General features: G+C 49.6%; 2 protein-coding genes across 3 annotated transcripts; one reads left to right on the top strand and one right to left on the bottom strand.

Moving 5' to 3' along the window:
* The first annotated feature begins 4,789 nt into the window (after window positions 1-4,789).
* Window positions 4,790-6,622, top strand: LOC141069200 (E3 ubiquitin/ISG15 ligase TRIM25-like). Of its 2 annotated transcripts, XM_073558626.1 has the most exons (2): window positions 4,790-6,108; window positions 6,219-6,388. In XM_073558626.1, exons 1-2 carry the CDS (start codon window positions 4,809-4,811, stop codon window positions 6,248-6,250), a joined length of 1,332 nt encoding a protein of 443 aa, XP_073414727.1. In that variant the 5' UTR covers window positions 4,790-4,808; the 3' UTR covers window positions 6,251-6,388. The 2 variants fall into 2 exon arrangements, with proteins under 2 accessions (XP_073414727.1, XP_073414726.1); XM_073558625.1 differs by having other exon boundaries at window positions 4,791-6,622.
* A 4,559-nt stretch (window positions 6,623-11,181) lies between these two features.
* LOC141069198 (uncharacterized) lies at window positions 11,182-15,772 on the bottom strand. Its single transcript, XM_073558623.1, has 2 exons — window positions 14,935-15,772; window positions 11,182-13,727 (listed from the first exon to the last, which is right to left on the bottom strand). The coding sequence occupies exons 1-2, from the start codon at window positions 14,951-14,953 to the stop codon at window positions 11,911-11,913; spliced, it is 1,836 nt and encodes a 611-aa protein (XP_073414724.1). The 5' UTR covers window positions 14,954-15,772; the 3' UTR covers window positions 11,182-11,910.
* Between the last annotated feature and the right edge of the window lie 9,900 nt (window positions 15,773-25,672).

Raw genomic sequence — 25,672 nt, 5'->3', positions numbered from 1 at the left:
AGACGCCACAGAACTGCGCCCCCTGTGGTCTAAAGACGCCACTGAACTGTGCCCCCTGTGGTCTAAAGACGCCACTGAACTGCACCCCCTGTAGTCCAAAGAGGCCACTGAACTGAGCCCCCTGTGGTCTAAAGAGGTCACTGAACTGCGCCCCCTGTGGTCTAAAGACGGCACTGAACTGCGCCCCCTGTGGTCTAAAGACGCCACAGAACTGCGCCCCCTGTGGTCTAAAGACGCCACTGAACTGCACCCCCTGTAGTCCAAAGAGGTCACTGAACTGCGCCCCCTGTGGTCTAAAGACGCCACTGAACTGCGCCCCCTGTGATCTAAAGAGGCCACTGAACTGCGCCCCCTGTGGTCTAAAGAGGTCACTGAACAGCGCCTCCTGTGGTCTAAAGACGCCACTGAACTGCGCCCCCTGTGGTCTAAAGAGGTCACTGAACTGCGCCCACTGTGATCTAAAGAGGCCACTGAACTGCGCCCCCTGTGGTCTAAAGACGCCACTGAACTGCACCTCCTGTGATCTAAAGATGCCACTGAACTGCGCCCCCTGTGGTCTAAAGACGCCACTGAACTGCGCCCCTGTGGTCTAAAGACAATGCTGAACTGCGCCCCCTGTGGTGTAATGACACCACTGAACTGCGCCCCCTGTGGTCTAAAGACGCCACTGAAAGGCGCCCCCTGTGGTCTAAAGACGATACTAAACTGCGCCCCCTGTGGTTTAAAGTGGCCACTGAACTGCGCCCCCTGTGGTCTAAAGACGCCACTGAACTGCGCCCCCTGTGGTCTAAAGAGGCCACTGAACTGTGCCCCCTGTGGTCTAAAGACGCCACTATACTGCGCCCCCTGTGGTTTAAAGTGGCCACTGAACTGCGCCCCCTGTGGTCTAAAGACGCCACTGAACTGCGCCCCCTGTGGTCTAAAGAGGCCACTGAACCGCGCCCCCTGTGGTCTAAAAACGCCACTGAACCGCGCCTCCTGTGGTCTAAAGACGCCACTGAACTGCTCCCCCTGTGGTCTAAAGACGCCACTGAACTGCGCCCCCTGTGGTCTAAAGAGGCCACTGAACTGCGCCCCCTGTGGTCTAAAGACGCCACTGAACTGCGCCCCCTGTGGTCTAAAGACGCCACTGAACTACGCCTCCTGTGATCTAAAGAGGCCACTGAACTGCGACCCCTGTGGTCTAAAGACGGCACTGAACTGCGCCCCCTGTGGTCTAAAGATGCCACTGAACTGCGCCCCCTGTGGTTTAATGACGGCACTGAACTGCACCCCCTGTGGTCTAAAGACGCCACTGAACTGCGCCTCCTGTGGTCTAAAGAGGCCACTGAACTGCGCCCCCTGTGGTCTAAAGACGCCACTGAACTGCGCCCCCTGTGGTCTAAAGACGCCACTGAACTGCGCCTCCTGTGATCTAAAGAGGCCACTGAACTGCGCCCCCTGTGGTCTAAAGACGGCACTGAACTGCGCCCCCTGTGGTCTAAAGATGCCACTGAACTGCGCCCCCTGTGGTCTAAAGACGCCACTGAACTGCGCCCCCTGTGGTCTAAAGACGCCACTGAACTGCGCCCCCTGTGGTCTAAAGACGCCACTGAAATGCGCCCCCCTGTGGTCTAAAGACGCCACTGAACTGCGCCTCCTGTGGTCTAAAGAGGCCACTGAACTGCGCCCCCTGTGGTCTAAAGACGCCACTGAACTGCGCCCCCTGTGGTCTAAAGACGCCACTGAACTGCGCCTCCTGTGGTCTAAAGAGGCCACTGAACTGCGCCCCCTGTGGTCTAAAGATGCCACTGAACTGCGCCCCCTGTGGTCTAAAGACGCCACTGAACTGCGCCCCCTGTGGTCTAAAGACGCCACTGAACTGCGCCCCCTGTGGTCTAAAGACGCCACTGAACTGCGCCTCCTGTGGTCTAAAGAGGCCACTGAACTGCGCCCCCTGTGGTCTAAAGACGGCACTGAACTGCGCCCCCTGTGGTCTAAAGATGCCACTGAACTGCACCCCCTGTGGTCTAAAGACGCCACTGAACTGCGCCTCCTGTGGTCTAAAGAGACCACTGAACTGCGTCCCCTGTGGTCTAAAGAGACCACTGAACTGCGCCCCCTGTGGTATAAAGACGCCACTGAACTGCGCCCCCTGTGGTCTTAAGACGCCACTGAACTGCTCCCCCTGTGGTCTAAAGAGACCACTGAACTGCGCCCCCTGTGGTCTAAAGAGACCACTGAACTGCGCCCCCTGTGGTCTAAAGACGCCACTGAACTGCGCCCCCTGTGGTCTAAAGAGACCACTGAACTTCGTCCCCTGTAGTCTAAAGAGACCACTGAACTGCGCCCCCTGTAGTATAAAGACGCCACTGAACTGCGCCCCCTGTAGTCTAAAGAGACCACTGAACTGCGCCCCCTGTGGTATAAAGACGCCACTGCACTGCGCCCCCTGTAGTCTAAAGAGACCACTGAACTGCGTCCCCTGTGGTCTAAAGAGACCACTGAACTGCGCCCCCTGTGGTAAAAAGATGCCACTGAACTGCGCCCCCTGTGGTCTTAAGACGCCACTGAACTGCGCCCCCTGTGGTCTAAAGACACCACTGAACTGCGCCCCCTGTGGTCTAAAGAGACCACTGAACTGCGCCCCCTGTGGTCTAAAGACACCACTGAGCTGCGCCCCCTGTGGTCTAAAGACAACGCTGAACTGCGCCCCCTGTGGTGTAATGACGCCACTGAACTGCGCCCCCTGTGGTCTAAAGACGCAACTGAGCTGCGCCCCCTGTGGTCTTAAGACACCACTGAACTGCGCCCCCTGTGGTCTTAAGACGCCACTAAACTGCGCCCCCTGTGGTCTAAAGACACCGCTGAACTGCGCCCCCTGTGGTCTAAAGACACCGCTGAACTGCGCCCCCTGTGGTCTAAAGAGGCCACTGAACTTATTTCTCTTGTCTTCTATGTGAAGTCTAAAATAAAACATGTAAAAAACTGCAGATATTTTATTAAGTTCAGAATCAAAGCTTTTCTGTACTATAAAAAAAGTTATCTGCACCAAAAAAATCATCAAATTAGGGGGAAAGGCGTAAAAATGCTGCAATAATCAGAGAAGATGGTTACTGTGTAGTTTGGTGCGGATCCTGCAAAAACAAAAAAACACAGTATTTCTGCACCGTGTGAACACGGCCTTACAGACGCTGAATAGTGACTCTCCAGACAGATGAGAAAGTTCTGACGGCTCCGACTGTGAATGAAGGAACAAAAAATAATCCCCAAGTCCCAACTAGAGATGAGCCGGACGCACAGATGAGCAAAAGCCACCGGGGACGCTGGAAGGTTAGAGATTCCCGGCCTCCCGTCCAACTGTCCGGTCTCACTGATCCGTACCGGAGTCCTGTGAATCCATCCGCTCATCTCTAGTCCCAACAGTCCCGGATACAGCGGACAGTCCCGGATTTGGGTCTGCGCCCTGCAGTGTCCGGCGCCTGATAAATGTCCCTCACTGCCACCGCTCCTCTGACAACTCCTTCGGCCAGGGGAGAAAGAATTGGGGAATGGGAGAGAAGTATTCCTTAATCTACTTTGCTACTGATTTAATATGAAGGTCTCTTCTCCTTCTGGTCACTATGAGGTTCTGCAGCAGCTGAGCTGAGGTTCCGCAGAACATCAGGTGTGTACATTCATGGGTGACGCACGTTTCCATGTGGAGTAAAATAATGAAGGCCACAATGGGATAAATAAAGGATTCCGGAGTGGCAGAAAAAAATAATCCTAATGATTGAAAATACAATCAATAGTCAATATCCAAAGGTCTGGATCCATCCCATCATCCTAAACACATCGTGGGACAAATACAACAGATAAAGTGATCAGAAATATTCCTAATGGCAAATAATAAGGTGGAAGAACCTCACAAATAATGAAAATGCAAAAAGAGAGATAGCTTAGTAGTGAAATAGCATCAAAGAGAAAGGGACTAATGGGTTAAATTAGGTGTGCAGCATTCACAGGAGCCTGACCCCGGAGGAGTGCAGTGTATGATAAACGTACAGACCAGGGGTGAAAAGCCTTCTGTGAAAAGGACAAAGCACAGAAAATGCTGAGAGCGATGAGACCCCCAGAGGAAGCTGTTGGCGAAACGCACATCAGAGGGGCCTTGCTGGCTGCCACACAGGGTTTTTTTTTACCTTCTCTCTTCTTAGACCAACATTGGTCTATTTCTACAATCTTTTCCAGCTATACAGCGGTCATCAGTTTTTACACAGGGCACGTTGACCTTTCTATTTGGGCATCTATTGCCTCTTTTCTTATGAATGGTGACCTTTGGTAATGTTATTCCACCTTTGGTCCCCTCTCAGCATTTGCTGGGTTTAGTTTTGCTCCTGTGAATGCTACAAAACCCAGTTTATCCCATTGGTTCCTTGCTCTTTGGTTCTATTCCTACGCTGGGCTACCTAGCTTTTTACATTTTCGCTATTTGGGCACCATGTTCTTGAGCCATACCTTTTGTAAGGTTCTTATACCTTATTATTTGGCTGTATTTATTTTTGGAGGTTTCCTGTGTGATTTATGCTTTTTTTTTTTTTTTTTACATATATTTTCCCTTTTTATATTTTGTTAAGAAAAATTAGTCTTGTCCGTTGTTCAATAAAGAATATTTTTTTATACTCACTTTGGCTAACACTCCTGAATCGTTATAGGTTTTCTGATCTATATGGGAGAACCTTCAACATTTTTGGTCTATTCTAGGGGTTAATTTCTCTGGAGAAACTCTCCACCCTTCTTATATGAAGGAACTTTTCCACTTTCATTTCCTGCTCTCTCCCACTACAATGGCGTCTGCGGAGCTGAGGGACGAGCTGAACTGCTCCATCTGCCTGAGCCTCTATACAGATCCCGTATCCCTGAGATGTGGACACAACTTCTGCCGCTCGTGTATTGTGAGTGTGCTGGATGCCCAGGAGGCGGCTGGAGGGTATTCCTGTCCTGACTGCAGAGCGGAATATCCGGAGCGTCCGGCCCCGGAGAAGAACCGGAAGCTGAGGAGCATAGTGGAGCGTTTCTCATCTACTCAGCCTGATATGGAGGAGACCAGGATCTTCTGTACTTACTGTACAAAGTCTCCTGTACCGGCAGTAAGAACTTGTCTACAGTGTGAGGCGTCTTTTTGCGGAAAACACCTAAGCAGACACAGTAAGTCACCAGAACATACCTTAGTTGACCCCACTGTTACCCCGGAGGAAAGAAAATGCTCCACACACAAGGAGGTGCTGAAATACTACTGTCCTATAGACGCCGCCTGTATCTGTGTGTCCTGCTGGGTGGTCGAAGACCATAAGGGACATGATTGCGCTCTATTGGACGTGGCCTTTCAGAAAGAGAAGGCAAAATTGGAGAACATAATGGAGATACTGAGCTCTGAGCAGGAGGACATTGAGAAGAGAGTCCATAACCTACAGGATCATAGGAAAGATGAGAAGATGAGGTCCACCGCGATCACTAAGAGAGTCCACTACTTGTTCAAAGACCTCAGGGATCAACTGAGCGTATTAGAGAGAAAAGTCCTTTGTGAGATCTCCAGGCAGGAAAATCAAGTCTTGTTGCCAATCAGCAACTTAATCCAAGAACTCGAGAAGGAAAGATACGAGCTCGCAATTAAGATCCATCAGGCTGAGGAGTTGTGCAAGGTCCACGACCCTCTCACCTTCCTGACGGAGCTGAACAGGAGTGATGGGTTTAGTCACCGGACCCCCGATGTCATTGGTGAGGTGAAGGACATTGGGACTCAGAACCTCATGTCAGTCTCACAGGTCTTACACCAGGGACTTGCACGCTTTTCGGATGACATGTTTATGAGGATAAAGAGACAGTTCTCAGTGATGGAGAAATCGGACATATTACTGGATGTAGACACAGCCCATAATAACATTATTATATCACGAGATCTCAGATCTGCTTCTTATTCCGCTACATCACAGAACAGACCCGATGGGCCCAAGAGGTTCAAGTCCCGTCAAGTCTTTAGTTCCCGCAGCTTCTCCTCCGGGAGACATTACTGGGAGGTGGACGTGAGTCAGGCGGAGAGATGGCTGATAGGGGTGGCCGGGCAAAGTCTGGAGAGGAAGGTTGTGGGTAACGAATCGTTCCTTGGGTATAATGACAAGTCTTGGGCTTTATGTGCAAATTACTTTTTTATGGCACGTCATAACAATACTCCTAAACAGCTGTTCTCTGACCCTCAGGTGCGGGTTGTGGGGATCTTTCTGGATTATGAGGCCGGGCGTTTGTCCTTCATTCAGGTGTGTGACCCCATCAGACACTTACACACCTTCACCGCCTCCTTCACTGAGCCGCTCCACCTCGCCTTTTATCTATTCCCAGACTCTTGCCTCAGAATCATCAACTAATCTTAATTCCGGCTATTGCTCTCAGGTAGCTGCCATTTAAGTTCCACGAAAAGTGCAAATCTTTACCTCAGGTATGTGCGGCCTCTGGCACTTTTACTGAGGGTGTGTTTTCTGTGGAGCAGGTGTGACACTCCTACATTGCGGCCGGGTTGTATTTTTGACCCCCCTGAAGAACCTGTTATGTTTCTTGTTGTTCCTTGTTTTTCATCCAAACTAAAAGACCTCTTGATCCGAGACAACATTTTGGTGATGCAGATCTCTGGGTGGGATTATGGTAAAATTTGTAGGGAGAGGACAAGATGGCGATGCCTCATAGCCTTTGGTAGCCGGGTATGTGGTACGAGACGACAATCATTTACCAGGCTCTGGATAACCTATCCCCTCCTGATACCTCACCACACATAACCTCTGATCTTCACAAGACCTCCTTCTTTGCTCTCCTCTTGTTGGCTTCTCACACAAATGTCTCCAAGGTTTCTCTTGTGCTTTCCCAAATCCTGAACTCATTAGACTTTCTTTCACGATCAAAGCCTTCAAAGAAAACCTAAAAACCACGTCTTCCGAAAAGTTCATAGCCTAAGATCACCCCGCTGACTCTACACCACCATGTAGTAGCATCTTCTACGCTCACCTGCTGTCTCCTTTCCCCTTCCCTTGTAGATGGTGAGCCTTGGAATGGTGTTATCTCCCTCTGTACCAGTCTATCACTAACTTATGGTGCGTTTAGGGTGGTCCCCCCCACCCATGACCCCTAAACAACCGCTGATCAGCTCTGTAAAAGCCAATCAGCGATGGTGGAATAGTCTGTTTAGACACGGCCGACTAGACGTCCGTGGGCACAGAACGATCGTTAACAAGACCATTCTGTGTTTATATACTATCTTTGTTCTCGGCAGCACATGTCCTGCTTACACAGGACAATGTGCTGCCGAGAATGATGAGAAGTCATTTCACCCAACAAACTCACATTTGGCTCTTGCGTTGGATGACTGGTGGCCTGTTTCTACTGGCTGATTATTGTGAAACGAGTGTTCCTAGGAGTGCTAGCTCACAGTGATCGGCCAGTGTAAATGCACGCGTATTATTGTATTAGATTAATTCTCAAAATTCTCAGTTCACTGGTAAAAAGTCTTTCCAGTGAATACAGATTCTTCCATTACTGAGATAAGAGATGACAGTTAGTGCTTATGACGTTCTATGGAGCACTAGAACTGACGTTTCAGGAAAACTTGCAGGAGGATGTCTGTGCTCTTCCCTACTCCATAGAAATGTAAAAGCACCAAGTGACACCGCCTATCTCAGTATTGGGAACATGTGTCTTCTCTTCACTGAATTCTGATTTTAGAGATTTTTCCCATGAAGTGAAAGAAAGAGAAAGAAGCAGATTTCTATGAGAGGATATATTGCAAAGTTGCTTATTTTAACATTTTATTATTGATTTATTAAACTAAAATGAAGGTTACTCTCTAAACCTAGTGCTGCAGGTCTCGGGCTCTAGAGGCATGGTGCATTAGATACATGACATATTCTGCCAGAAGGTGGCAGCGCAGTCTTTGCTCGGCTCGTGGCGCTGCCTCTTGCCAGACGTAGGGCTACAGTGGGCTGCGGAGGGAGCGACTATCACTAGGAACACTATGGCTAGAGCAGCATCCACACCCTCATGGGCCTCTGAAGGTCCCCCATATGGTGGAGTCCGTGGCCCTGAACCCATCCTTGAGGATTTTCTGCCTCGACTCTCTGAGATTTGGCTGCAAAGTGTGAAGATGATCAATTATTAGTAGAATCCAATATAACGTTCGAATCGTTGAATTGTTACTAGTGATGTGTGATGGTGCTCAGATAAGGTCGTATCCGACCACGCCCGGGTGCTAACCGAGTGTCTCCAGCGTGCTCAAATAATACATTCGAGTGTCCGCGGCTGCGTGTCTCGTGGCTGTTAGGCAATCCCTGCATGTCTCGCGGCTGTTAGGCAATCCCTGCATGTCTCGTGGCTGTTAGGCCATCCCTGCATGTCTCGTGGCTGTTAGACCATCCCTGCATGTCTCGTGGCTGTTAGGCCATCCCTGCATGTCTCGTGGCTGTTAGGCCATCCCTGCATGTCTCGTGGCTGTTAGGCAATCCCTGCATGTCTCGTGGCTGTTAGGCCATCCCTGCATGTCTCGTGGCTGTTAGGCCATCCCTGCATGTCTCGTGGCTGTTAGGCCATCCCTGCATGTCTCGTGGCTGTTAGGCCATCCCTGCATGTCTCGTGGCTGTTAGGCCATCCCTGCATGTCTCGTGGCTGTTAGGCAATCCCTGCATGTCTCGTGGCTGTTAGGCAATCCCTGCATGTCTCGTGGCTGTTAGGCCATCCCTGCATGTCTCGTGGCTGTTAGGCCATCCCTGCATGTCTCGTGGCTGTTAGGCCATCCCTGCATGTCTGGTGGCTGTTAGGCCATCCCTGCATGTCTCGTGGCTGTTAGGCAATCCCTGCATGTCTCGTGGCTGTTAGACCATCCCTGCATGTCTCGTGGCTGTTAGACCATCCCTGCATGTCTCGTGGCTGTTAGGCCATCCCTGCATGTCTCGTGGCTGTTAGGCCATCCCTGCATGTCTCGTGGCTGTTAGGCCATCCCTGCATGTCTCGTGGCTGTTAGGCAATCCCTGCATGTCTCGTGGCTGTTAGGCCATCCCTGCATGTCTCGTGGCTGTTAGGCCATCCCTGCATGTCTCGTGGCTGTTAGGCAATCCCTGCATGTCTCGTAGCTGTTAGGCAATCCCTGCATGTCTCGTGGCTGTTAGGCCATCCCTGCATGTCTCGTGGCTGTTAGGCAATCCCTGCATGTCTCGTGGCTGTTAGGCCATCCCTGCATGTCTCGTGGCTGTTAGGCAATCCCTGCATGTCTCGTGGCTGTTAGGCAATCCCTGCATGTCTCGTGGCTGTTAGGCAATCCCTGCATGTCTCGTGGCTGTTAGGCCATCCCTGCATGTCTCGTGGCTGTTAGACCATCCCTGCATGTCTCGTGGCTGTTAGGCCATCCCTGCATGTCTCGTGGCTGTTAGGCCATCCCTGCATGTCTCGTGGCTGTTAGGCCATCCCTGCATGTCTCGTGGCTGTTAGGCCATCCCTGCATGTCTCGTGGCTGTTAGGCCATCCCTGCATGTCTCGTGGCTGTTAGGCCATCCCTGCATGTCTCGTGGCTGTTAGGCCATCCCTGCATGTCTCGTGGCTGTTAGGCAATCCCTGCATGTCTCGTGGCTGTTAGACCATCCCTGCATGTCTCGTGGCTGTTAGACCATCCCTGCATGTCTCGTGGCTGTTAGGCCATCCCTGCATGTCTCGTGGCTGTTAGACCATCCCTGCATGTCTCGTGGCTGTTAGGCCATCCCTGCATGTCTCGTGGCTGTTAGGCCATCCCTGCATGTCTCGTGGCTGTTAGACCATCCCTGCATGTCTCGTGGCTGTTAGGCCATCCCTGCATGTCTCGTGGCTGTTAGGCCATCCCTGCATGTGTTGCGGCTGTCGAACAGCCGTGGGGACTCGTACATAGTTTTCGATCACGCCGGATACACTCTGTTAGCACCTGAGCATGCTCAGAGAACACCTTACCTGAGAGCTTTCGCTCATCACTAATTGTTGTACATTTATTTGCCTCACCCAATAAAATGATTCATATTTAACATCAATGTGTTCGATAGATTCTAGAAACCTCTGCGAGCCATCCGTCCTATTAGGCCTTATTCACATTTTGTGTAGCAGCCGTGACTTCTGATCTGTAAACTAGCAGTATGACGCATAGCTTCACACATGGTCCGGCCGGGACTTGTGGATGTGATGTGGACTAAAAAAACATGGCTGCCACGCAGGATGCGGATTAATCCTTCCCCTAATTAGTGCGGCTGTTCTTGTCCTCTCAGGAGAAGACGTAGATCTTCCGTATTTCTTGTGTGACCCTTGTGCCCACCATGAAATCTTTCCTTGAGTGATGCCTCCATGCGTCGGGAACATCTTGCCGCCTCTACGTCACTGCCCTCTTGAAACTAAAGCCCCAATTTATGAAGTCCGGTCTTGACGGGACGTACTAGAATTCGACGCTCCTGATTTATTTACAATGTGCATCTGACAGGCGGAGTGTGCCTCCATGCCCCACGCCAGAAATCTTCAGTTTTTGACTGGAGTAAGATTAATGGCATATGAAAAGCCATAGCTCGTCATACTGAGACGACCATCGTCATCATGCCCCCGACACGCCCCCATCCCTCCCCAGCTCCATACATTTTAGCAGAGCTGGGAGAAACTGACCTCAAAATGTCAAAGAATTTGCGCAACTCAGAGTTACACCAAAAGTTTGCGACTTTTTAAAGCAACTTACAGAATTCTGGTGAAATTGCTAAGATGAATGTCCGCGCCTTCAGCTCACGTCTTCCCTCATCTCCCAGAAGAAAATGGAACCTAAATTTTCCGCATCCTTCCTGACATTTTTTGTTCTGTTCACTTTTATCGATATTTATTTAGTCGAGAATGCCGTTCACTGAATAGCTCCAAAATTTTACACCTCCGAATTATATACAATGCTTTGTCTGATACAGCGCTCCAAATCCCCAGCATATCCATCCATATAGTTTAAATCATATGATCCTGATGTCACCACTAGAGGGAGCACACTGCATACAGTTTATACATTGAATTATACATTATGCTCCCCCTAGTGGTGGCTGAAGGCAATGCTAATGGTATTTAAAGTGGATTATTTTTCATAAACCATTAATACATGGGAAACTAAGAAACTTTGTAATATATATTATCAGACAAATCTGCTCCTTTCTCCACCAGGACTGATCTTTTATTCTCAAAATTCTCAGTTCACGGGTAAAAATCTGTCCTTAATTGAATACAGACTTTCTCATTACTGAGATGAGGGATGATGAATGGTGCTCAGAAAGTTTTATGGAGAACTGTAATAACTGTTGCTTCAGGAGAACTTGCAGCAGAATGTGTCTCTAGCTCCTCCCCCTCTCCATAGAATTTTTAAGCACTAACTGTCATCTCCTGTCTTAGTAATGGGAACATTGTGTCTAAATATAGATTTTACCCATGATTTAGGAAATAAACATGAAAATGATGGTTACGCTTTAAATGGTACAGCTTTGAGGAGGTTTGGGAGCTCTGCATCAAAATGACGGAGATTGGACTACTACATAGGTATTTAACATTTCTATTCCATTAGATGGACACATGGGAAAAGCCAATGAGAAAACATTTCCACAAGACAATGGAATATAGTTCATTAAAGGTCTGTCCACTATAAAGGAAGCGTGCATGCATTGTATATGGGTTTATCAGTCCACTAGGAACATACTCCACAGACCAACTAATGCAGAAAATGATGGGTTCCATCGAGCGGAGGCTGAATAATCAATCGGTGGATTGGTAGATGGTATTTGAATGATACAGTTCCTTAAAGGAGAAGCGTGGTATCCTACAGGGGTGTCATTAGTTTAACATTGTGTAATGGGAGTAAATCACCCCAAGTTTGTTGCCCTCCAATCAAGGACATTGCAAAAAATGTTCATCACTCAAATCCCGTAAGTCCTGTCCTACAAACATCAAAGGACCAGCACAGGTGATGTTGTTGTAGATGTAGCTAGGAGGACTGGTATCATAACCCTCAGACACGGACTGTACAACTCTGGGGACAACGGTGGCATTTCTTAGGCAGAAGTCTCTTAGGTCCTTTAGGGAACAGTCACAATCCCAATGGTTCCCATGTAACCACAACTGTTGGATTGGAGAACTCATGAACAAGGAGCTAATCAAGATGGTTTTCAGTGGGTTCCTTTGAAGACCGAGATATCGAAGACGAGAAAACGGCAGGAAGGTGTCAGTAGCCACAGCATTCAAGAGGTTGTCCGAAAGATCAAGCCACTGTAGCTTCTCAAATGAACTGAAGGTCTCCGAAGAAAGAGTCTGCAGTTGGTTGTTGGCCAGAAGAAGGTAGGAGAGATCTTTGAGTCCCATGAAGGATTTAGCTGAGAGTTGAGTCAACTTATTGAACCGAAGGTCAAGTTCTAGTAGATCTTGAAGGTCAGAGAAGCTGTTATCATCAATGACCGAGATGTCATTATGCTGGAGAAAGAGCCTCCGAAGATTTGAGAGGCCCAAGAACGTGTGAGGCTTTATCCTGCTGATACAACTGTTCTCCATGTGCAAGCTATGAAGCTTTCCGAGTCCTCGGAATGAATGTTCGTAAAGTGTCTTAAGGCAGTTCCCCGATAACTTCATCACTGCCACATTGAAGAGTCCTGTGAATGCTCCTGGACGGATTTCCTGAATGTTATTGTTATTCAAAGACAAGAATTCAAGTTGTCCAAGACCTTCAAACACTCGTTCAACTAGAATCCTGAGCTTGTTGTAGCTCAAGTTCAGCTCTTCTAAAAACTGGAGATCCTTGAAGACCCTTGGGCGTAAGCTAATAAGAGAATTGTTGGACAACCTAAGAACATGGAGACTTAGTAATCCGGTAAAGGTGTCTTCAGAAAGGGAAGACAGACGATTCTGTGACATATCCAACCATCGGAGGGACTTCATGCCGAAAAAGGCTCGAAAAGCAATGGTGGAGATGATATTGTGGTTGAGATACAATTTCTGAAGCTTATGTAATTTGATAAAAATGTGAGCTTTCAATCCTCGTAACATATTCCCACTGAGGTCCAGCTCCTTTAGTTCCACCAAACTCACAAACAACGGAGAATGAACGTAGGCCAGATGGTTTCCAGCCAAAATGAGCTCTCTAAGGTTAGGTAGGTCATGAAACACTGTGTCTGGAAAGGTCACTAATGAGTTCCAGCCCAAGTTTAGGTACCAAAGGTGTGAAAGACCTGCAAATAAGCCATCTTCGATCTTTGTGAAGTAATTGTTGTTGAGGCTCAAGGAGACCAAGTTTTGGGTGTGAAGGAAGGTGTTAGGGGCCAGGAACCTCAAAGTGTTTCTTTCTAAATGCAAATGTGCCAAACCCTTGAGGCCATGGAGGGCATGTGTCTCTAGATTAGTCAGATGGCTGCTTTGCAGGTTAAGAAAGTCCAGCTGGGATAAGTTTTTGAAAGCTTCTGTGGGCACGGTGGTAAGGTTATTGCCATCCAGCCATAAAGCTCGGACATTTGTGGGCAGAAGATCTGGCACATGGGAGAGGTTCCGCGAGCTGCAAAAGACGTTGTAGTCTTCATTGTAGTCGTAACTACAGACACAAGATGTTGGACATTTAATCTCCGCAGATAATAGAGCGCCATCTCCTTCAGTAGTTCGAGACTCCAAGGCCACACAGGTACTTGTCACAAAGCCGCAGAGAAGGATCAAGGCTACAACCTCTGTGGGGAAGAAAATAGGAAATGGAGTAAGACAAAAGAGTGGACTCTCCCCCGTTCTGTACACTACAGCTCTGCTTCTACAGATTGGATGACGTTCATTGCCACAGACACATCAGAAAGTTAGTACACAGGGGGCTGATACAGTGTATAACTTACAATCAGGAAATGCCTATAGTCAGAGGGGAGGAGCCTCGATGAAGGGGAGGAGCTCTAAAGTTGGCAAAGATGGTATGATGACAGGGTCCAAAAAATCAAAGTCCAAAAAGTTTCCCCAAGTTGCCATTGTGTAATATCCTATCTGTTCCCGGAAAAGCTGGATCTTAACCAACATGGCCACTTTCCATGGTGCAGCTTTCCCAAGCCCCTGGCTGACAGATCTGTCAGTGCGTCGCCTTCAGCTCCAGTGCCCCTGCATTTCGGGACAGTTGGCGGCTTTCTATAAGGCGCCGTCTCACGGTCTGGCGATATAGATATATATATATATATCCGGCCAGCGCACGGAACGTATTTATTACATTATAGGACAATATTCACTATTCACTCCCGAATTTTGGGAAGGTGTCAAAAACCGCTGGCATCGCGCCGCCTGTTCCTGACTCAGCATGTTATGTGAGCCCGCGGGAGGGAATATTGGGTGTGGGGGGGGGCTGGTAACGTGGGCTTTTATTAACCCTTCATGATCGCCTCTCAATTCCGCAGGTGAAGTTTTTACACTGAGATTGGGAAGTACCAATGAGTATGAATTATCATGTGTCTGGAGCTCATCAGCAAGTAGGTGGTGCTTTCTATATAGTGTAATCTGGGAAGAAGACCCTCAAATGTACACCCCAGCCCACCCCCCCTTCATGGGTCCATAGACTATGTGGTTTCCATCAGGATTCTCAGCACAATTCTTTAAGACGGGGGTACTTGACCAAATTGTGTCCGTAAACAGATTTCTGGAAATTGGGGACCCCCTAAAATGAATTCAGTAACTATTGGGGTCCTAATGCCTTTAATGCATCAAGCAAGTAGTCCATGGTGCATGTCCCCAGTAGTGAGCGAGTTGGCAGCGGACAATAGTGGGCGCCTTGTAAGTCACACCCTGGATGGGAGAACATCAGCAGGTAGCCCTGGCACTGGTGGTATCGAGGGTGGCTATGATGGCGACAGGTCTCCTACTGACATGGCTATTGGGGCACATGCTGGACTTTTTGAGGTCACCTACCTGCGCTTGTAGGTCCCATACTGGCACATAGCAGAGTGGACACTGCGCTCCGGGGTCACTGCGAGCACTGAGCGGGGTGAGATCAGCAGCCAGTGCTGCTCCTGGCCAGCTCCAGATAGGCTGGGTCCTGGAAAGCTCTCGCCCTCGTTAACCCCCTCACCGCCAGGGTTAACGCATTGGTTACTAGGTGGCTGCCTATTCATAGCCCATGATATCATAGACTGGGGAATTAAAGGGATGTGTCCTGGAAAGACTTTGCGTTATTAACCTATTCACTACCTGGGAAATAGAGGGGAGGAGGGAAGAAGGATAAGGGGGTGAATTGTAACTCCATTTATGAATCCATTCACAGAATGGATGCCAGACTTTAAAAAAATGACCTGGAAACCGTCAGCAGGGTGCGCTGTTGACGGATCTATTTCTTATCATGTCCCTATCTGTAGATGTTATGCTAGAATAAGAATACTGCATGGATCTGAGCAGGGTATAAGCACTGCAGCTAACCTGCATGCTGACGGTTTCCTTGAACTATAACATACAAACTGGGGGTGACTCAAATACAATAATAGGCAAAAACAAATAAATAGAGGGGGAGAGATGGGTCTAATCTGATTAATATTAACCGCTATGTGCACACAGGACCTCGGCCAGCGGAGGCAGGAGCCCCGGGGATGAGAAGCGGCTGCCCAGGACAATGACCACCATCATCAGACTACACACAGTCATAAGGGAGAAGCCTGCTGTTACCTAGGCCTGCCAGCGGGGGCCGCTCTTCAGACATGATGGGATAAGATACACGGCTCAGCAGTCAGTATCACACAGGAGAGGATTAGATACATGGCTCAGCAGTCAGTATCACACAGAAGAGGATTAGATACACAGCTCATCAGACAGTATCACACAGGAGAGGATTAAATACACGGTTCAGCACTCAGTATTACACAGGATAGGATTAGATACACGTCTCAGCAGTCAGTATCACACAGGAAAGGATTAGATACACGGCTCAGCAGTCAGCATCACACAGGAGAGGATTAGATACACGGCTCAGCAGTCAGTATCACACAGGATAGGATTAGATACATGGCTCAGCAGACAGTATCACACAGGAGAGGATTAGATACACGGCTCCGCAGACAGTATCACACAGGATAGGATTAAATACACGGCTCAGCAGTATCACACAGGAAAGAATTAGATACACAGCTCAGCAGTATCACACAGGAGAGGATTAGATACACGGCTCAGCAGACAGTATCACACAGGATGGGATTAGATACACGGCTCAGCAGTCAGTATCACACAGGAGAGGATTAGATACACGGCTCATTAGACAGTATCACACAGGAAAGAATTAGATACACGGCTCAGCAGTCAGTATCGCACAGGAGGGGATTAGATACACGGCTCAGCAGACAGTAGCACACAGGAGAGGATTAGATACACAGCTCAGCAGTCAGTATCACACAGGATAGGATTAGATACACGGCTCAGGAGTCAGTATCACACAGGATGGGATTAGATACACGGCTCAGCAGTCAGTATCACACAGGAGAGGATTAGATACACAGCTCAGCAGACAGTATCGCACAGGAAAGAATTAGATACACGGCTCAGCAGTCAGTATCGCACAGGAGGGGATTAGATACACGGCTCAGCAGACAGTATCACACAGGAGAGGATTAGATACACGGTTCAGCAGTCAGTATCACACAGGATAGGATTAGATACATGGCTCAGCAGTCAGTATCACACAGGAGAGGATTAGACACGGCTCAGCAGACGGTATCACACAGGAGAGGATTAGATACTCTGCTCAGCAGTCAGTATCACACAGGATAGGATTATATACACGGCTCAGCAGTCAGTATCACAAAGGAGAGGATTAGATACACGGCTCAGCAGACGGTATCACACAGGAGAGGATTAGATACACCGCTCAGCAGACAGTATCACACAGGATAGGATTAGATACACGGCTCAGCAGACAGTATCAAACAGGAGAGGATTAGATGCACGGCTCAGCAGTCAGTATCACACAGGAGAGGATTAGATGCACGGCTCAGCAGTCAGTATCACACAGGAGAGGATTAGATACACGGCTCAGCAGTCAGTATCACACAGGAGAGGATTAGATACACGGCTCAGCAGTCAGTATCACACAGGAGAGGATTAGATACACGGCTCAGCAGTCAGTATCACACAGGATAGGATTAGATACACGGCTCAGCAGTCAGTATCACACAGGAGAGGATTAGACACACGGCTCAGCAGTCAGTATCACACAGGAGAGGATTAGATACACGGCTCAGCAGACAGTATCACACAGGAGAGGATTAGATACACGGCTCAGCAGACAGTATCACACAGGATAGGATTAGATACACGGCTCAGCAGACAGTATCACACAGGAGAGGATTAGATACACGGCTCAGCAGTCAGTATCACACAGGATAGGATTAGATACACGGCTCAGCAGTCAGTATCACACAGGATAGGATTAGATACACGGCTCAGCAGTCAGTATCACACAGGAGAGGATTAGATACACGGCTCAGCAGACAGTATCACACAGGAGAGGCGTAGATGCAGAGTTGGGGTAGCTTGCGGCTCTGGTGGGCACTTTCTGGCTGTGTTCGCTCTGTCCGTCAGGTCAGGTCTTGTTTGTTCTCTGTTTGGCGGTGTCTCGGTCCCTCCTGGGTGCAGTGATGGCCCCGCGGTCACTGCCCTGAGGAGAGCTGGCCTCTCGTCACAACAGACGGGATGCGGGGTATACCCGGAGCAGCACAACAAAGGGATAATGGGACCTAATGTATGGGGGGTGTATGGGGGGTATGGGGGAACACCCCCCACCCCCACCCCACTGGGGGACATCAGGCAGGTGACTCTCCACCTCCTGATAGGATTTGATACAACAGACAGTACCACATCTGATAGGCTTAGAAACAGCGGCTCCCCTCCCAGGGATGAGGGTAATGGTCTGCGGGTCTGTGCCGGCGGCCTGGTGTTCAGGACACAGATAACGGATTCTCGCCGCTGTTTGCAGATCAGGTTGGGGTCAGATAAGAGCAGACGAGACAAGACATTTCCAGGATTTCGATGGAACTCGATGTTCTGGGACGACTGTTGCCCTACTGTATTATCCATGGACCCGCGGCCAAATATCGGGGAGCGAGGACATCGAGGAAAGTATCAGCGTCTGCACCGAGGCAGAAGAAATACACAGCTCTGCAGAGCATCACACCCTAAGAGTCATCGGGGGTAAAGACAGAAAAACCAAACGACATGGCCAATAACAGCGAGTAATAGATTGCAGGTCTTTTTATTCTATAAATTACATCACAAAATAAAACACAACAGAACAAAACATAAGAAACAAAACTCCAATCAGACGACAAGACGACAGAATCAGACACAAATCACAAAGAAATAAACCAGAAATGGAAACAAAATGGAGAAAGTTCATGACCTACTAATCAGGGAAAAAAATGAAAAATTTAACTAAAATAAAGATAACAAAACTAAAGAGGGAAGAAAAAAAATAACCATAACTACATGAATACCCCGTAATATAATAATAAATAGTATAAAATCATGTAAATCCCCCAGCCCAGCTTCATTCATACTATTATATACGACCCCAAACTACATTTACACCGTCCTATATACAATATTATATACAATATAAACACTATAAACATATTACACTAAACCGAATATTATACAACACCGCAAACAGAACAAATACCTACTGGTCCCACTGCCTTACCTTACAGCCTCCCCCTTACATCACCACATTCACACTACAACAAACCTAAATACAACACAATATACAAAATTAACAAAAAATGTTTTCCCCTATATAAGCACACACCTACAGTATATAACTATCCCGCCACTCCTGATCCAGCTCTGGCCACAAAGTTCAGGAATTCTCCGAGTTAGGTTCAGGCCCCAAAGTTATTCCCTAGGCTGGGCCACGCCAGATCAGTCTCTTATCACCGCTGTTGAAACCCCCATACCAACTAACTAAGGCCCTCTATTACGCACAATATACAATATATACATATACATAAAACCAACATTACAGAACACAACCTACGTACTCACCATCAAAGGCTTAAGGTCAATGCCTGCAAACCTATTTCAGGAGACAGAAATACAAAACAAAAATCTAGGGTGCAAAGACATCAGACCACCACCAGGATATAGGAGTACTACTGGACTAAGGCACCCAGAAGGAGAAACCCCACCAGAGATGTGCCGTCCCTCGGGCACCCAGTCTTTTGCACTCCAGAGAACGGACCTTCACCAGGGCACCCAGGATGCTGCTACAAACTTCATCTACACGGAGGATTTTACTGTGCATCGAAACTAAAACTTGTGCGTTCCACGTGAAGTACCTGACCACTGCGCCGACTATAAATAAAGTGGCTTGGTCTCCTCTCATGAGGTCGCCGAACGCTCCATAGGCCCATTTGGCTAGGACAGAGTAGGTAGCCACAGCCAACCGATGGAAGCTCCCACCCTGTTGTACACCTCTGTATTAACGGGACAATGAAGCAGGAAGTGCTCCATGCTTTCCAGCATGTTAGCACAAGCCTCACGGGGACAATTCCTGTCCTCGGAGCTCCTGTACTTCAAATTGTCCCTCACATACAACTTACCTTGGAAGCAGCGCCAAGTCAAGTCTCAGTACTTCTTGGGGATCCTGCTAGAATTTAACAAACTCAACCCAACCTCTAGATCCCGACTTTGGCAGTCTTTGAGGACCAATGGTCTCTGAAAATGCGAAAGCAAGACTCCCATGAGGGACCTCACCTCCCACATTCCCAGACTCCACTGACGAATCACTTTCAGAACTGGGGTAACATAAACTGGGAGATGCCCATGAGGTGTGTGAAGATCCTTCAACCTTCCCCCTATTTCCCATTCCTGGAAGAAAGACTGAAACCATCCCTTGCAGGAGAATACCCATGGAGGAGACCTCTCTTTCCAGAGGTCTGCCACGTTAACTTTCAAAAAGGTGTTCACTAGGAACACCACGAGGTTAACCATATTCAACCCCCTTAGTCTCCTCGTGTGGTAAGTGACCTCCCGCTTGACTAGGTTCAGTCTATTCCCCCATAACATCTAGAAGAACAGACTGTAGACCCGTGTCCAGAGAGGCTCTGTCAAGACATAGACGCTGCCCAGGTAGAATAGCAAGGGGAGCAGGAAAGCTTTGCACAGGCCAACCCTTTCGCTCAGGGTCAAAGAACAACCCTTCCATTGGTCCACTCTTTGAGTGACACCTTTGATTCTGCCTTCACAGTTTTTTGTGGGGTAATCACCCTGGTCAAATTTGATGCCTAGGACTTTGGCATGTTCTAGGGTTCGGGGAGGGTGTCCAGAAGATCAAGCCCGGGATCCCCGCCTTCCAGGCAGTGACTCTCACACTTGTCCTGGTTGACCTTGAACACGGAAGCCTCCAAGTAGATCTCCACTTCTGACATCACCACCATCGCCTCCTCTTGCGACGAAACAAAGACGGTGACATCGCCAACGTAGGCCACTACCCTCAGGATAGCCTCTGGCGCCACCCCGCAAATCCCCACCCCGCCAACGGTCAACAATCGACCCTTCCAAGGAAGGGATCGATCGCAAACACGTAAAGCAAAGGGCTAAGAGGGCAGCCCTGGCGGACATCAGATCCTACCCCGAAAGGTTGTCCAATCCACCCGTTTACCAGAGGGAAAGTCTCAGCCCCTGCGTACAAGGTCTTAAGCCAGTCCACAAACCCCCATGCAGACCAAACCTCAAAAGAGTGGACCAGAGGTACTTGTGGTCGATCCAATCAAAGGCCTTTGTCTGATCCAGGGTCAGCAGGAACCTCTTCCAAAGGCCCACGCTGCCTTGCTCCACGGCCTCTCAGACACTTAGAACAGCACTGAAAGTGCTATGGCCAGGAACGCAACAGTGCTGAGCCTCCGAAAGGAGCCGCGGTGCAAACTTCACCAGCCTGTTGAAAAGTATCTTTGCCAAAACCTTCCTGTCCACATTGAGAAGTGCTATGGTACGCCAATTCTCAATGTGTGATGGATCCTTACCCTTTGACAAAATGATCAAAGCTGACCTCCTTAATGATCTCGGCAGAGTGCCCGAGGAGAGACACTCATTAAACAGCTGAGTCAAGAGGGGGACCAAGGAGTCCCTAAAGGTCCTAAAGAACGCAGGTGTTAAGCCGTCCAGACCTGGTGATTTTTTGGGCCTGAGCCCATCGATCGCCAGTCTCACTTCCTCTTCTTTGATCGCTTCTGCCAAAACGTCCAGCGAGAGGTCAGCCTCTGGCTCTGGAACAGCTTCAGCCAAGAAAGCTGACATCCTGTCATGATCCAGTTCCCTCCTTCCCAAGAGGTGCGAGTAGTATGAACTAACGACCTCCAAGATCTCTGATCTGGACCTCCTCAGGGATCCCGTACTGTCTATCAGCCCCATCACTATCTTACTATTCACTGACATCTTGCAGCTTCTGTAAGGGTCGGGCGAGTAGTACTTCCCGTAGTCCCTCTCAAAAACCAAAGATGCGTGCCTATCCTACTGACACCTCTTCAGCAAGGACTTCACACCAGAGATCTCCTCGCGGCTACCTCCAGATGAGACAAGATGCTTGAGTCTCCTCCTCAGGCTCTGATACAGGCGATCCCTGGTCCGGCTTCTGAGGTTCGAGAGTTGCCGGTAGAATCTCGCCACCCGATGTTTGAACATCTCCCACCACTCTGATTTAGTGTTACTTAGGCCCAGCAGCGGTACCTGACTCTGAAGAAAATACTCAAAGGACCGTCTTACAGCTTCTTCCTCAAGGATTGACGAATTCAGCTTCCAATAACCTCTTCCCATCCTAGGAGTCTCTAACATTCAGAGAAAACATAATCAAACAGTGATCGGAGTACTCCACCTCCACAACCGAGAACGGCGAGGAGACGTCCTCCTCCTTCAAATAAAACCTATCTATCCTAGACCTGCACTGACTACCTCTAAAAAAGGTGAATCCCGTGTTTCCTGTGTTGTGCCGGATGTGGACATCCACCAGGCGTGCCTCACTTACAATTCTGTTTAGCGTGACGCAATCGTAAGCCAGCCGGTCCCCAGTACCTCCTCTATCACAGGGTCTCGTGACGTTGTTGAAATCCCCTCCAAATACCACCTGCCGACTCGAAAATAAGAAAGGTTTGATCTTCATGAAGAGACATTTGCGGTCCCACTTGGATTGGGGACCGTAGATGTAAATGAGCCGAAGCTCCTGTCCCCCCATGGAGACATCTAGGATCAAGCATCTCCCCATTTCTAATTCGATTAATTATCTGCATTCAACCGCTGCGGTCTTAAAAAGTACCGCCACCCCGCTATACAATACGGCTCGGCCGCAAGAGGCCAGTAGGAGGGCCCATGCCTCCACTCCCGCCTTGCTTTATGCATGGTTGATAGGTCAACCTGGCCTCCTGCAAAAACAAAATGTCGGCATCAAGTTGGCCGAGAAAATGAAAGGCCGTGTACCTTCCCGCTTTGGACTTTATGCTGGCAACATTAATGGTTGCCAGCGTCAACGGGGTGGGTGCCGCCATCATGATTGATTGAATTAGATAGCCTTTTTCTTCCCACCCCCAACAGTTTCACCCTCTTCCTCCGACAATGACGACCTTTTAGTGTGCTTAAGTCCTACCCTTGGTTGTTTTCCTGTTACCCTTTTTCCTTTGTTGTGACCATTCCCCCTCTCCCTCATCCAGACTGTCACCGGATGAAGGTTCCTGGGAAGACATAACGTCCACCTGCTCCTCCCTTTCAAGTCTCCTGACTTCCTCACTCAATTCCCTATCTTTAGGATCCTCAGCTGCAAGTGAAGTACCCGGGTCAGGGTTTAGGGTCATTACTCCCTGCCCCCTGTTCCCATGGCGCTGCTCCTGCCGCTTGATGTTGGATGGCGGCAGCTTGCTCTTCACTGGTTCCCTGCCTCCTCCGCCCCTACTGGTCCCTTCACCGGCAAGATTAGTCCTGGCTTTCGCCTGTCCCGCACTCGCCGCTTTCAGGATCGCATTGGCAAAGGAACGCGGACAGCGACTGAACGGATGACCGAGGTCACCACACAAGTTACACCTAACCCTGCCACAGGTAGCAGCGAGATGGCCGAGGTCCCCACACAGTGCGCCTTTCTGGGTGGTACACTGCGCACGAAAGTGTGTGGGGCTGCCGCACCTGTGACAGACCTTAGGTTGCCCCTGGTAGAAAATAAATATCATGTCCCTCCCCAAAAATGTTGAGGGATGGATATGGGTAACTGTTTCCTGATACCTTCAATTTCACGATGAAGGTCCAGGCCCCTGACCAGATACCATGGTCGTCGCGGGTCTTCTCTGGAATGCCCACGATGTCGCCGTATTGACCAATCCAGGTGGAGATGTCCATACAGGAAAGTGCCTCGTTACTGGTCAAAACGGTCACCTTCCTGACCGAGTTCTGGCGGGATATCGCGACAGGAAAGAAACCCTGCCATTCGGGGCGACCTCGAGCCAGCTGATGGCGAGACCAAAAAAGCTCAAGGCCCTCCAGTGTCACAAAGCTGACATCGAAGTAGGAGGTCCCATAGGGATGGATCAAGGCAAAGATGTCATATGTCACAAAGCCCATCCCCAGCAGAAGCTCAGCAACCTTCGACCGATCAGGACAAGCATCCTTGCTTATGGGTCGCCCTCCCAGGGCTGTGGGGTACTCGGTACCGGGCCGGTCTCTCAGAGGGGAATGTCACAGCAGCGGTGACCCGGTCCGTGGCCCTGGGCGCCCATGTAAAAAGGGGTTTGAGTGGTGAAATAAAGTTTATGAGTGATTCGTGACGCCACCTGTGGTGTTCGGCAATGAAGGTGTTAAGCCGACGCTGCAGACATATCCTCTGGGACAGATGGTGTAGTGCAGCAAAGATGTTGTAGCCCTCCACAGGCAGGGCTGTAGTCCCAGGGCAGTGTAGATAGGTGTTGGGGAAGAGAGTGCAGTGTCTGGCACAGAGATGTAGCAGTGCTGAAGAAGCTGCAGGAAGAAGGCAAGGACACAGCGGAATGTAGTTTCTTTACCTTTACTTGTAAGTGCAGTCCAGGGTCCAGATTACAGATGGCACAGGAGATGATTAGCCTGGAAGCAACTTAGGAATCTCTCTGTCAGATGGGTTGTGTAGTCTCCTCTCTAGCGCTTACTTGAGGCACATGCAGTACAGTGTTACACTGACGTTCCTCCTTCTTCCCTTTTGGATCTACCTCGTATGGCAGACAGCTGTAGCCTTCTATCTCTTCCTGTGGCTCACACGTCGCTGTTGTGCCTCCGAGTCTTAGATGGGAGAGGGCATTTACAGCTTCCTATTCCTCTGGTTTCTGTTGCAGGACCTTCAGTATCCATACAACCGTGGAGACCAGGCTCCAGATCATGCGCTATCACTGGGAGGGAGCTCTCTATCCTCAGCTCAACCTCCAGCTTCTCTCCACACGTCTACACTCATTACCTTCCTCACACTAACTACCTAATTTCCCTTCCTGGCCCTCAGAGAGCACTCCTCCCCCAATTCTGGTTCAGAGCTCCCTCTGCTGGCCTGGAGTGGGAACTGTGTTGCATGACAAGGTTAACTGTCAGAGAGACCCTTCATTGTTTCCAAGCCTGACATCACCCTCCCAGGAGGAAGGCATTGCCAGTGTGGCGACCATACTCCTGGGGGCGCCACACTTACCCACTGGAGACGGGCTACGTTCCTACGGTTACTCCTCTGCCCCGGTGTCGGCAGGGACCAGACAATGTCTGCCCCTCTATTTCAGAAGGCGGAAAGACCGTGTCTCTGTATCCAGAAAGACAGATCAACCTTCCTCCCTTCTACATTAATGGAACGCTCTCCTTTCTTCAGGGCATCCAGGAAGCGCTGCTGCAAGTCACCGTCCCCGGGGCCACCAGACAAGGGCGCACTACTACCCCCAGCAGTGACAGCCCCCGAATAGCTAGAGGCTGAAGCCCTCGCCACCGCTGGGGGGGCAGTGGGACCACTACCTACTTCCCCTCCACCAACACCAGTGCTGCTCTCCTCATTCACTCCACCACTACTCCCACCATTCACTCCACCAATACCCCCATCATTTGCAGCATCACAACTCCCATCATTCACCCCACTACCACTATTCTCACCACCATTTGTTCCACTGTTCTCTGCACCTTCCACAGTTACATCCATTCCTTCTTCCCTTGTGTCTGGAGTCTCTGCATTCACACCTGCTGGACCGGGGGAGCGGTGCAGCACCACACCCGCTTTAATTGGTTCAGTGCTGACTTTGTGCTGTGCTTTTGGAGCACCGTGCCCCTTACTGTCCTGGGCAGATTTTTGTCAGCCGCCTGCCCTGTAGCCACAGACTTTGGGGGTTTAGTGTATTTTTTATGCCGCAGGGGCACACTGACCCCCTGTCGCCGCAGTGCGCCCAGTATTCTTGGCAGTTTGAGATTTTCTTTGCTGCTTTTCTGCAGGAATATTCCTACGTGGTTCCCCTGTTCCAGCCGCATGCTTCTTCTTGTCTGTTGAGGCGCATTGCGCTCGTCACAACAGTGCGCCCCACTTTCGCTGCACCATGCTCCTCGGCCCTGCCCCCACAGCCCCAGCATCGGCTGGCACAGCTGCAGTGAGTAGGGATGGAGTCAGGCCACACCGTCCCCCTTTCGCAACGGTTTGGACATCCCCCCC

Source organism: Dendrobates tinctorius, unplaced genomic scaffold (assembly GCF_039654945.1).
Source record: "Dendrobates tinctorius isolate UK_male_01 unplaced genomic scaffold, ASM3965494v1 ptg000257l, whole genome shotgun sequence".
Taxonomy (NCBI): domain Eukaryota; kingdom Metazoa; phylum Chordata; class Amphibia; order Anura; family Dendrobatidae; genus Dendrobates; species Dendrobates tinctorius.
This window is presented reverse-complemented; position numbering and strand designations above follow the sequence as displayed.

What these genes read in the sequence shown, in the direction of transcription:
- LOC141069200 (XM_073558625.1), top strand. Translation starts at nt 4,809, where the DNA reads ATGGCGTCTGCGGAGCTGAGGGACGAGCTGAACTGCTCCATCTGCCTG.